The sequence below is a fragment of the Rhincodon typus genome, chromosome 2 (genome assembly GCF_021869965.1).
Source record: "Rhincodon typus isolate 14 chromosome 2, sRhiTyp1.1, whole genome shotgun sequence".
NCBI classification, from domain to species: domain Eukaryota; kingdom Metazoa; phylum Chordata; class Chondrichthyes; order Orectolobiformes; family Rhincodontidae; genus Rhincodon; species Rhincodon typus.
Window position 1 is genome coordinate 141,638,626 of NC_063333.1, and position 12,712 is coordinate 141,651,337.

Below are 12,712 nucleotides of genomic sequence, written 5' to 3' on the forward strand. Positions count from 1 at the left end.
ACCTTCACTGTCACTTGATCAAAACTCTAGAATTCCCTCCCCAGGGGCATGCAGGCTGCAGCGGTTCAAAAGGCAGCTCACCACTGCCACGGCCTCAAGGGTGACAAGGGGCAAGTAATAAATGCTGTCCAGTCAGTGACGCCCACATCATATGAGTAAATAAGAAAACACTGTATTTGAAATTTCAACCTCACAATCATATATATATTCCTTTCTGCATCCAAATTCCACAGCAGCTCACAAAGATATTCTATCCCACCAGACTTAGTTCCATTCACTTGCCATCCTTCTTCAAACTTTTTTCATTTACTTTTTCATGGAATGTGGGTGTGGCTAGCAGAGCTAGCAACTATTGCCCATTCCTAGTTAACCTTGAACTGTGTGACTTGCTGGGCCATTTCAGAGGGCATTTTAAGAGTCAACCACATTGCTGTGGGTCTAGAGTCACATGTAAGCTAAAGAACAGGTAAGGACTGCAGATTTCCTGAAAAGAACTTAAAAATTCAGTTAACCAGATATATTTGAACAGCAATTGATGACCGTTAAGATAGTCATTATTACTTTATATTCCAGATTTATTAATTGAATTTAAATTTCATTAACTGCCATGGTGGGATTTGACCTCATGTTGTCAGAGCATTAGTCGGGACTTCTGGATTATTTGTCCAGTAGCATTACCACAATGCCGCCATCTCCTCCTCCTCTTTCAGTTCAATCTAGTTCATGTTGACAATTGTTCTTCTTCCAGTTTAATGTAATATTCTTCCTCAACACATTCAAGTTCATAGTCTCATCTCTACAGATACACACACCCCCATTTCATTTTATTAAATTCTGTCGTTTCTCCCTGTCCAACCTGATAGAAGCAAGTACTCTTCTTCCACCCTAGGCTGCAGTTATTCTCTTGCCCCAATTGACATTGGCATTCTCGTTCAACTCTTGTCTTCAAGCTGATATTCCTTCTCCACTTCAGTTAATGTCAGCAGTCACCGTTCCTTTACTCAAACTTCCCCTTACCTTAACCACTTTCTGTTTTTCTCTCTCTTTTTCCTTTCATTCTCATTTACTTCCCTCTTCCCACTCTATTTTGTCGTTATCCATTTCCACTCTTCCTTATCCATTTGATGCTATTATTTTCCACCAGTTTTTTTTCTCATTCTCATTACTAATTTCTACCTTATCCCGTTGTCCTCCATTGCCACCTATTTTTCCCTTCCAATATATTTTTTGCCATTAATTTTTGCTTTCCTCTCTCCTTCATTCCTATCTACTTTCTTCCATTGGCATCCCACTGCTAATAGAAGTGATTCCAACCACTTTGTAATTTAGGTGTGAATTCCTGTTTCCACAAGAATTCCCACCTCATATGGTAGCAGTTAGAAACACTTCCATAAACGCCATTACTTGGGAATGAGTGTCACTGACGTTCATTAGTAAATGCTGTCAACTCAACAGGGCCTGCAAAATGCTGGCTCATGTAAAGTTGATGATTACTGTGTGTGATACTGGTTTGTTCCCAATAACCTTTAAAAAAAGCTGTTGCAACTAGCAGGAATATACTTTTTGCCGCAGTAAATGTACAAATCTCAAAATGAAAAGATGCCATATTTGTTTCCCACTACCCTGGCTGTAACAAGTTTGTTTTATCCTATGTATTACTGCTTATTGGAGTGTATAATGGTATTGGAGTATCTTTTCTTGAAGGAGGAAATTGTCAAATTCCGTAAATTATCAATTCCATAAATTATTTTATTGAAATTATTTGAGAAAGCAACCCAATTCCGAGACTTTTCTTATCATCAAATATGAACTTTTCAAACACTGAAAGGTGAATTTCTGTTAATGCTGATTTGTCATGTCATTTCTGTGATTGTTAACTTTTCTACACCTTTTAAAGAAATTCAGAAATCTACAAATGAGAGTACTGGCCTGAGAATTCAAGCACAATTGAGAGGTTTTTATAACTCAATTAGAACAACATTAAAACAAATTGATGAAACCTATCTGGTAAAAGATGGAAGAATTTAATTGTGACATTTATTCTTTGTGTCCTGATACATTCCTTGCTTTCCAGGGGACACTGATGGGGCATGGTTCCACTCTTTCCTCGTCTGGGTGAATGCCCATGTTCCCACTGGAGATAATTGTATGTTGCCAGCCCATTCAATTTAGGAAAGCAAATGGAGGAAATAGGAGGAATTGGCATTCATATATGCTCCAATCTTTAGCCAATGTCCACACAGAGTGCTGCCCAAGAGGCATCACAGGATGGTAACTGTAGAAGCAGGAACCATGGGTTGTTTTCCCTTTTGGGGAAGGGGTGTGGCTGAAATAGTCTATAAATCAAAATGATATTACAAGCCAAAAATCTAACTTGGAAATTTTTTTCATTGTTTAGCCCTGCTACACAATTATTTTGCTCGATGTTCAATGAGGAAAGTGGCATAAACCATGGGCAGAATTTTCCCATACCTTGAATGGCCTGGGCAACAGTGAGAAAGCTGAGAAAGTACAGCAAGAATGAAGAAAATCAGATTCCCAGCATCAAGAAACACATTTATGATTTACCTCTTAACTTTTACATGTCAAGTTCTGAATGTCATTAATGAGTGGTGACTATCTTGTTTCCATACATTTGCATCGAATTAATAGCTAAGCTTGCCTCATCTCTCATGCAGCTCCCAATTCTCCCCTTCTTCACTGAGAAACTGTATGCACCAATTCCTGACATGAAAATCAGTGAGGCTGCCTGGCACCACAGCTCAGTGCTTGTATCTCCAGGCCTTATACAGCTGCAGCTTCACTTCCATTTCCCTGCATGCTGCATGAACCCTGTCCTCTTCCACTCTTAATTGGTATTGCCAAACCACCAGCCTTACCACGTCATCATGACCATTTCAGTCCTTCAGGACTTCACTATGGGGCTCAAGGATATTTATGCCTTGCATGCTTCTGCCAGGTTGCTTTCACACATGGACACACATGCATTTCATTGGCCTCCTTGCAAAAGTTAAGCCTGCATGCCACGCTACGTGAGGGTGAAATTTATTGCTTCATCATGGTGGGTATGAGGGATCACAAAAGGTTAAATTGCTAGCCATGAGATGACAGCATTGAAAAATACATCACTTACAACATTGTTACCAAAGTCCAGCAATAACAGGAATCTCCAGTGGCTGCTGCAAAGCATCCATAGGGAGAAGTTGAGGTGGAGGAGAATGACCAGACCCCAAATCTACCGGCTTCTCTCATTAACTACCAATGTCAGAGAACCAGTGCAGGCAGAGACTAAGGATGTCCCAAGCCACTGAATGGTGTCATTTGCTGGAGCAGGACTTATGCTCAGAAGGAATGTGTCGCCACCTCATCCTGGTAGCGATCAAGGTTACGCCTGAATTTTTATGCAGTGGCTAGGGATCAGTATGGCATCTACCAAACCTTGCTCCACAAACACACCTGTGAAGTGACAGATGCCATTTTCTCTAGAATACAAATGTTTATGGCACTTCCACATGATGAGCGTAGCCAAGCAGTTCACTAATGGGATTCTCCAAAGAGGAACAAACCATAGCCCTCCTTAAGATGAGGTTTCAATTCTAGCACTGCTGTAACACCAGAATTGGTGTGCAGCATCACTTTGGCATGCTGTACCTTTCATAATTGGAGCCATCAAAGAGGACATGTCCTGGATGCAGATGGAATGAGGGATCTTGAGCACTCCTCTGAGATTGTGGAACATTCAAGGGACCACGAGAGCTGTACACATCAAGTGCAAGAGGCTAGATTGAACCTAATTAAAACTCATTTTGAGGGGGAATGAGCTGAGTTTGGACTTCCTTTTGTTCCTTTCTGTTTGTTATAAGACAAACAGTCCTTGATCAATCCACAGTACATATGGACCTAGTTACTTTGACAATCCTTCAAATTTTCTGCTTCTAACTAAATGTGTTATTATACATATGATTGCATATGTGGTATCTTCAACTGATCTCACCTTAAAGTATTGACACTTTGCAGGCTGTATTTACCATTCAGGAAAAAGCATGAGTCAGTGAGACAGGGCAGTAACATGGCATGATGATGATGTTAGGAGGCTTTTACATCTTCGTTCAGCATATGGTATCCTAGTGTTTTGCAGCACAGTACCTCAGCAAAGGCAAGAGGTTGGGAACGTTTGTGAGGCACCTCCTTTCCACCATCCCATCCTCCAACTCCTCCAGATCTCTGTTGGTGAAACGGGGTACCAGTTACCCTTCGAGATGGTAAGAACTGCCGATGCTAGAGTCAGAGATAACACAGTGTGGAGCTGGAGGAGCACAACAGGCCAGGCAGCATCAGAGGAACAGGAAAGTTGACGTTTCTGGTCGGGACCCTTCTTCAGAAATGAAGGTTCTGAAGAAGGGTCCTCTTTGGTGCCCGGTTCATACATAGCAGTTGTGGCAGAAGTGCTCACTGTTGCTAGGCCTCTGCAATGTCCACACTAATGGCACAACATTGAAATAGGGGGTGGCTCTGGGTGGGATGCTGTTTGGAGGGTTGGAGTGGACCTAATGGCTGAATGCCCTACTTCTACACCGTAGGGATTCCGTAATTCTATCTAACACCCTTCAACTCTCTGCTGTGCCTAATCTCACATGGATCAAGTCTTGTCTACCCATTGCTGCACGTTTAAAATTCTCATTCTCATTGAAGTGCCTTGAAAGTCTCACCCCTCCCTGCCTCCTTAAACCTGATGTTTGGACCACGTGAATAGTGATTTCTCCAAATGTTTCTGTCTTTGGCTAAGTGTAAATGTTGATCTAATTACATTCCTGTAAGCCATCAGGTATGTTTTGAGGTGTTAAAGACTCTACAGAATACAAGTTGTTGATGAGAAAAGTCCCAATCAGTTTGTTGAGTTTTTAATAAATAAGAGAGGCTGGCAATTATTCAAAAGATATAAACTATGTTGAATGTTTTGGGGTAAAACAGCTTGGAGCTGGAGGAACACAGCAGCCCAGGCTGCATCAGAGGAGCAGGAAAGTTGACGTTTCAGGTCGGGAGCCTTCTGAAGAAGGGTGTTATCTCTAACTCCAGCATCTGCAGCTCTTGCTATCTTTGAATGTTTTGGGGATTATGTTTCATTAATCAACATACTTGGAAATATTTATCTTTTATACTGCATTGAACAGATTTTATATTCAGTGTTTTAAACAAAGAGAATGAAAATAGTTGATAGGGCAGTAGAAAGCTCATTTATCCTACATGGGGTACATTTGGCTTCAGATAGCTTCATTGGCTTTTATTTAAGTATATAAACTGTGCCCTTGTGTACCTAAATGAATAGAACCCATCCAATTGCATTAACTTTTGATCCAGCTCAATTCTTCCTTCACCATATGATCAAAATCCATTCTCCCTCTTGGATTCTGTCAGTTCCCAGACAGTGATTTGGTTAGATGAACCTCTCTCCCCTACTGGTGTAGTCTGAGAGCCACAGAACGGATTGGGCATCTCTGATAAATAGCACCAATTTCAAAATGTTCCTATTGATCAAAGAGTTTTGATAACACAGTATTTATCAGTCACTGGCATGTAGACTGATGGGATCAGACACAAAAAGGTAGTGAAGAATCATATACTGTAGATGGGAGTGAAATAAGAAGGAGAAAGGGATGGGAAAACAGAGAAGCACAATTACTGGTAGGAACTTCAGGAGGGAAAGGTTGAAGGTTATCCTTTCTGCTGTGTCAGCCTCTGCTATACCAAATGGCCCATCTGACAGCATAAGCTGAGAAACTAATTGCTAAAATGTTTCTGTGCAGCACTGTATACAGACAAATCCCTATCCCTTTTCTTCATCAAGTCAACAATGTTGTTTATGCTAATTATTGTATTTGCAACATGTTTTACAGATTAAATCATAATATAAAGCTGATCAATGCTCTCAAGGTTATGAAACTTTCCTGTGAACCTGAGCTATTCTAGTACTTTATTTGGTGTTGATCTTGCTGACGGAAAATTGACAAGAACAAAGAAAGTACATATAAAATAGCATGATAAGAATTTGCAGCCGTGTTGGCAGCATGGCACTTTTGTCTGCTTGGAAGTACTTCAGTGCTCCAAATGAGAAAATAGAAGATAGCTTTAAATCATGTCATCCATGTGTAAAATTAATGCTCCATCAAAATTGATGGTAACAGAAATTGGGATGTACCTAGAACAGGTGTTTGAGTTATAACACTCAGTCTTCTGCCCAGTCGGCATGTTGGAATGTCATCCATTTCTAATCGTAATCCAGTTGAAAATGAGAGTGAGACTATCCGAGGAAATCAGGACTGTGCTCAGGTATGATGCGCTTTTCCCAGACAGTCACTTCTGATGCTCATTACGTAGGCTGTAAGCGTGACCACCTGGATGAGAGTGCCATGTTTTTGTGAAATCACATCACTGCAAGAGGCAGCACCTTCAAGGAGAAGAACAAATGGTGGCAAAAAAAATGACCAAAAAGGATACATCAAAGAAAATACAAATGTGTGTAATATACTGCATTTTAGTAAGTGCTGCTTTTGAGTTAAAATTGTCTAAAGCACCACATTTTCCTTTAATCTTTGCTTATTTCTGGTTTTCAGATTGTTGACTGCATTCTTCCACCCTTGGTTTCCCTGGTGCTTAGTCAGAATGGTAAGCATTTGCCAGAAAAGAAGAAGCACAATAGTGATTAAAATTTTCATCAATTCTGCCTTTTGTTTTTCTTTTTTCTGGAACTATGTTAACCCCTTCCTGTTTATGCATGTCTTTTAAGTGGAGTGGCGGATCTTCAGCCTGCGGTTACTGTCAGAAACCACATCTCTTGTGGCAAACCATGAGGCTGTGTTAGGAGAGAAAGGGGAGAATCTTACTTCAAACAGCAAATTACTGACCCTCATCCAGGAATCACTGCTCCCTCAGTAAGTTAATACATCATTTTGGAATTTATCTTGTCTAATTATGTGAAATGTCCATAGGTTGAAGTTATTAAAAAAAAACTGTTACCTTCAAATGCTGTATTTTAGAATCATAGAAGACTCAAACTATGAAATGGAAGTTTCAAATTCCTATGCCTTTTGCTTTAAAACAGTGAAGAGAACAGCTTAAAAGCAGTGCTTTTTGTTTCAAATATTCTTTTTCTCAACAAAAGAATATTATTAACTCACTTCAGCTGTCTTTTTAGTGGGATATATGTATATACTGATAATCTTTCTGTTGTGTTGGTTTACTGGCATTTATTATCGAGAAATTTGTTTTATCAGACTGGTTGGAATGAAAACAGTGGGAGGTGCAGTTTTTAACTTGTTGATGGGCTGTGCAACTCCTCCATCATGAATTGGGAAATCACTGTGTAAGGAAATGTTGTGATCATGACATGATTGGACCAATAGATCAAAATTATACTCCTCAAGCCAAAATGAATCTCAACAGATTTGGCTGCACTGGCGCCATTTTAGTCTCTAAGTTAGAAAACCGAAGTCTGGGATGTTCCTGATTTGTTTAGTGGAAGTAGGAATATTTCTCAGCTCACTGCTCCCACCTCAAAAGCAATTCACCTGAATAGTAGGATCTTTTCTTCAGGAGAGCGGGTATAGAATGTAGTCAGATCGCTTACTTATCGACATGGATCTGAAATGGCCACGGATAACAGTGCCAACTTGGTCTGGTTAAGAGGCCCTCTTTTGTTCTCTGGGACTTAACCTAAGTTGTTTTGTTAAATATTAGGTCCCCTAGCTCTCATCTTTCACATTTCCATCCCTCTACTCACTTCTCATGTTCCATCAGTGCCAACTCATGCCAACCCATGACCCCATCCTACTCCCATGGCCATTTCAAATAGAAGCAGAGAAAATAGTGGAAAAAGTGTACCAACATAATTGGACCCTACAAGCTCCCAGCATCCAGTGTTGCAAGTGGTACCCTTGAACTCTAGTACGTATGAAAACAGCACGTTCAGGAGGCCTGTTTGTATCATCAGGCTGACACATTATCCTCATGGACAATTTCTTTGCTTCTATGGAGAAGTATTGGCTTTAATTATGAATAGGAAACCAGTTTTAGACCCCTTCCATGTCCCAGCCAGCATTCAAGACCAGTAGCATGATTGGGATTGCTTTGTCCTTCAAAATACAATAACAAACTTATTTACAGGAATATATTAGACCACGGACTCATTGTCTGTAAGAAATACAGCAATCTGTAATTTACACTTTGCCTCCGAGGAGGGATTTCTGTCCATTCAATTTTTTAAAAGCAGCTATATTTCAGCAAAGAGGAAGGATAGAAGGATGAATGTGCTGATTTCCTAGATGCTTATGACTTTTTTAAAAATTTCAGATATGACCAGATTTTGATGGAACCTGATCCAGTGCCACTATATGCCTTGAAGTTGCTCATCACCTTAACAGACCATAGCCCAGTTTTCATCAGGTATACTCTAATTAAATGTGAGAATTCTTTTGGTTATGATGTGTACCCCATCATAAACATGTCAATGAATATTTCTTATTTATTATTTCTCTAGCAGCGCTGATCAAAAGAAATTTACGTGAATGCATTTACAATGTCATGCATTTTACAACCTGAAGAATTCTTATTTAAATACCTATACCTACTTACTTCTAACAACTTGTATCAGAATAGAACACAATTCTACGGCGTTATGTCATTCTTTTTGAATGTGAAGTAAAAGCCAGATTCGTTTTTTTTAATGCAAGCCGAGGACCTGAAATTCCTTGGGTCAGAATTTTTTAACCTGCTAACTTCAGGCAGAGTTCAATTTTCAGAGGAAACTAGAACCTGCAAAGTTCCTACCTGTTTTGGCTTTCTTGGAAATCACAGTAGCTTGGGCAGGTATTTCTTTGAATCTTTATTTGATTCTTGGGAGGAACAAGACAGCACTGGCCATTGTGGTATGTATACAAGTAAAAGATTGGAGTGACTACCAATAACATCAAAATGGCCACCACATTTTTCCAGATAGAACCGGTGACATCAACAGGCTGCAACAGGGCAGGCTGCAGGAAGCATATGTACATGAGCTAATGAGTCACTGCGATCCGTGTGCAGTGATGGCATCGTTATACCACGTGTATTCTAATACTTCTAAAATGTTGAGGGTTTCTGCCTCTTTCAGCCTTACAGGCAGTGAGTTCCAGATTCACACCTGCCAGTAAATCCCCTCTGCAAGCTCTTCAGAGCAATCACATTCCTCTTATGTGGATTTCTAGCTATGGCTCAACCAACTTTCTTTATAGTTCCAGAATAACCTTCCTGCTCCTAAACTCTCAGCCTTGGCCAATAAGGGCAAGTATCCCATGTGTCTTAACCACTTTATCCACCTGTCCTGATAAGTCAAGGGACTGGTGGACATGCACGTCAAGGTCCGTCTGATCCTCAGCTTCCCGGAGTTCTACAGTCTATGAATTTCCTTGGCTTGTTTGTCCTGCCCATGTGCACCATCTCTCACTTATCAGGATTGAAGTCCAATTGTCACTGCAGCCCATCTAATTAGGCCATCTATATCGTCCTATAAACGAAGGCTTTCCTCCTCACTGTTTACTGCCCCATCAGTTTTTGTATTATTTATGAACTTGCTCTTATTTTCAAGTCTAAATTGTTTACTGTTGATCCCTGTTGATCCCTACTGGACACAGGTGTCCTGTCATAAAAACACCCCTTGACTGTCACTTGCTTCATGCCACAAAGAGCAGGATTTTGGCCCTTCAAGCCTGCTCCATCATTCAATAAGATCATGGTTGATCTTTTCATGGCCTCAGTTCCATTTACCCACCCTCTCACCATAACCTTTAATTCCTTTACTATTCAAAAAATTATCTATCTTAGCTTTAAAAACATTCAAAGAGGAAGCCTCAACTACTTCACTGGGCAGGGAATTCCACAGATTCACAACCCTTTGGGTGAAGAAGTTCCTCCTCAATTCAGTCCTAAATCTGGAGTCCCTAATTTTGAGGCTATGCCTTCTTGTTTTGGTTTCACCCACCAGTGGAAACAACTCCCTGCTTCTATCTTGTCTACTCCCTTCATAATTTTATTTGTTTCTGTAAGATCCCACCTCATTCCTCTAAATTCCAATGAATATAATCCCAGCCTATTCAGCCTCTCCTCATAAGCCAACACTGTCAACTCTGGAATCAACCTAGTGAATCTCCTTTGCACCCCCTCCAGTGCCAGTACATCCTTTTTCTCGTAAGGAGACCAAAACTGCACACAGTACTCCAGGTGTGACCTCACCAGCACCCTATATAGGTGCAACATAACCTCAGAGATAGCAAGAAGTGCAGATGCTGGAGTCAGAGACAACACAACGTGGAGCTGGAGGAACACAGCAGGCCAGGCAGCATCAGGAGCAAGAAAGTTGTCGTTTTAGGTCGGGACCCTCCTTCATAACCTCCCTGCTTTTAAACTCAATCCCTCTAGAAATGAAGGACAAAATTCCATTTGCCTTCTTAATTACCTGTTGTACCTGCAAACCAACCTTCTGCAATTCCTGCACAAGGAAGCCCAGGTCCCTCTGCACAGGTGCACGCCGCAATTTTTTACTGTTCAAATAATGGTCCCTTTTTACTGTTATTCCTACCAAAATGGATGACTTCACATTTATCAACATTGAATTCCATCTGCCAGACCTTCGCCCACTCACTTAAACTATCTATATCCCGAATCCTCTGCACACTTTGCTCTACCACTCACCTTAGTGTCATCCACTAAACTTTGACACACTACATGTGGTCCCCAACTCCAAATCACCTATGTAAATTATAAATAATTGCAACCCCAACATTCTGATCCCTGAGGAACACCACTAGTCACTGTTCGCCAACCAGAAAAACATTCATTTATCCCCACTCTTTGTTTCCTGTTAGTTAACCAATCCTCGATCCAGGCTAATACATTGCCTGTAATGCTGTGCATCTTTATCTTACACAGCAGCCTTTTGTGCGGCACCTTGTCAAATGCCTTCTGGAAATCCAGATACACCACATCTACTGGGTCCCTGTTGTCCACTGCGCTTGTAATGTCTTCATAGAATTCCAGCAAATTAGTCAAGCATGACCTGCCTTTCATGAACCCATGCTGCATCCAGCCAATGTGGCAATTTCTATCTAGATGTGCTGCAATTTCTTCCTTGATAATTGAGTCAAGCATTATCCCCACTACAGAAGTTAAGCAAACCAGCGTACAATTCCCCACCTTTTGCCTACCTCCTTTTCTGAACAATGATGTCACATTCGCTGTTTTCCAATCTGTTGGAACTGCCCCAGAATCCAGAGAATTTTGGAAAATGACCATGAGTGCATTTGATATTACTTCTGCCATCTGTTTTAGTACCCTGGGATGCATTCTATCAGGGCCAGGAGACTTGTCTATCTTTAGCTCCATTAGCTTGCCCAAAACTACCTCTTTTGTGATAAAGATCATGTTTAAGTCCTCACCTACCTTTGTCTCTGTCTCAATTACTAGCAACTTATGTGTGTCCTCCACTGTGAAGACTGACACAATGTATCTGTTCAATGCCTCAGCTATTTCCTCATTTCCCGTTATTAAATCCCCCTTCTCATCCTCTAAAGGACCAATGTTTACCTTAGCCACTCTTTTTCGTTTTATATAATTATAAAAACTTTTGCTACCTGTCTTTATGTTCTGAGCTGGTTTAGTCTCATAATCTATCTTACTTTTTGAGGTTGATTGGCTCGCTGAGCTGGTTTGTTGTTTTGCGGACGTTTTGTTACCATGCTTGGTAACATCCTCAGTGCAACCTCCGATGAAGCGTCGGTGTGTTTTTCCGTCTGGTTTTTAAACTCTGGGGTCCGTTGAGATGGATTGCCTCACTTCCGGTTTTCCTTCGTAGTGGAATGTATATGGGGTCGAGTTCAATGTGTTTATTAATAGCATGCTTCGTGGAGTGCCATGCTTCCAGGAATTCTCGTGCTTGTCTCTGCCTAACCTGTCCCAGGATCTTGGTGTTGTCCCAGTCGAAGTTGTGGTTCTCCTTGTCCATGTGGATTGAGACGAGTGAGTATTGGTCGTGCCTTTTTGCAGCCAGTTGGTGTTCGTTTACTCTTATTGTTAGTTTCCTTCCTGTTTGTCCGATGTAGTGTTTCTCGCAATCTCTGCAGGGGATTTTGTAGATGACATTGGTCCTGTCCATGGCGGGGAGTGAGTCTTTAGTTCGGGTGAGCAGTTGTCATAGGGTTGACGTGGGCTTGTGTGCCACTATGATGCCGAGCGGTCATAGGAGTCTTGTGGTGAGTTCCGACGTGTTCCTGATGTAGGGTAGTGTGATGAGTGTGTCGGGGCGTGTAGAATCTTTCTGATGCTGTTCTTGTAGGCATCTTCTGACCCAGTTCTTTGGATATCCATTATCCTTGAACACTTGGAAGAGGTATTCTTCTTCATCTTGGCATAGTTCCGTGTTGCTGCAGTGTGTTGTTGCCCTTTTAAATTGTGTTCACACGCAGCTTCGTTTGTGTATGCTGGGATGGTTACTATTGAAGTTCAGTACCTGGTCTGTGTGTGTGGCTTTTCGGTGTACTTTCTTTTGCAGTTCCCCATTTGTCTTGTGCTCTACCATGACATCCAGGAATGGGAGCTGTTTGTTCTTCTCCTCCTCTCTGGTGAATCTTATTCCAGTGAGGGTGTTGTTTATAAGTTTGTGTGTCTCTTCTAATTTGGTCCGTTT

At 41.1% G+C, this 12,712-nt stretch overlaps 1 protein-coding gene across 7 annotated transcripts in view; it reads left to right on the plus strand.

The window, feature by feature from the left end:
- Positions 1–12,712, plus strand: part of ulk4 (unc-51 like kinase 4) — a 428,124-nt gene that overhangs the window by 194,902 nt on the left and 220,510 nt on the right. For all 7 annotated transcript variants that reach the window (XR_007263863.1, XR_007263865.1, XM_048606245.1 and 4 more), the window contains 3 exons: positions 6,612–6,663; positions 6,785–6,929; positions 8,347–8,439. Coding sequence is in view for 5 of the 7 variants with exons in the window: in XM_048606245.1 (XP_048462202.1) it covers positions 6,612–6,663; positions 6,785–6,929; positions 8,347–8,439 (290 nt within the window). In the remaining 2 variants the exon portion in view is untranslated. The remainder of the gene's footprint in view (positions 1–6,611; positions 6,664–6,784; positions 6,930–8,346; positions 8,440–12,712) is intronic.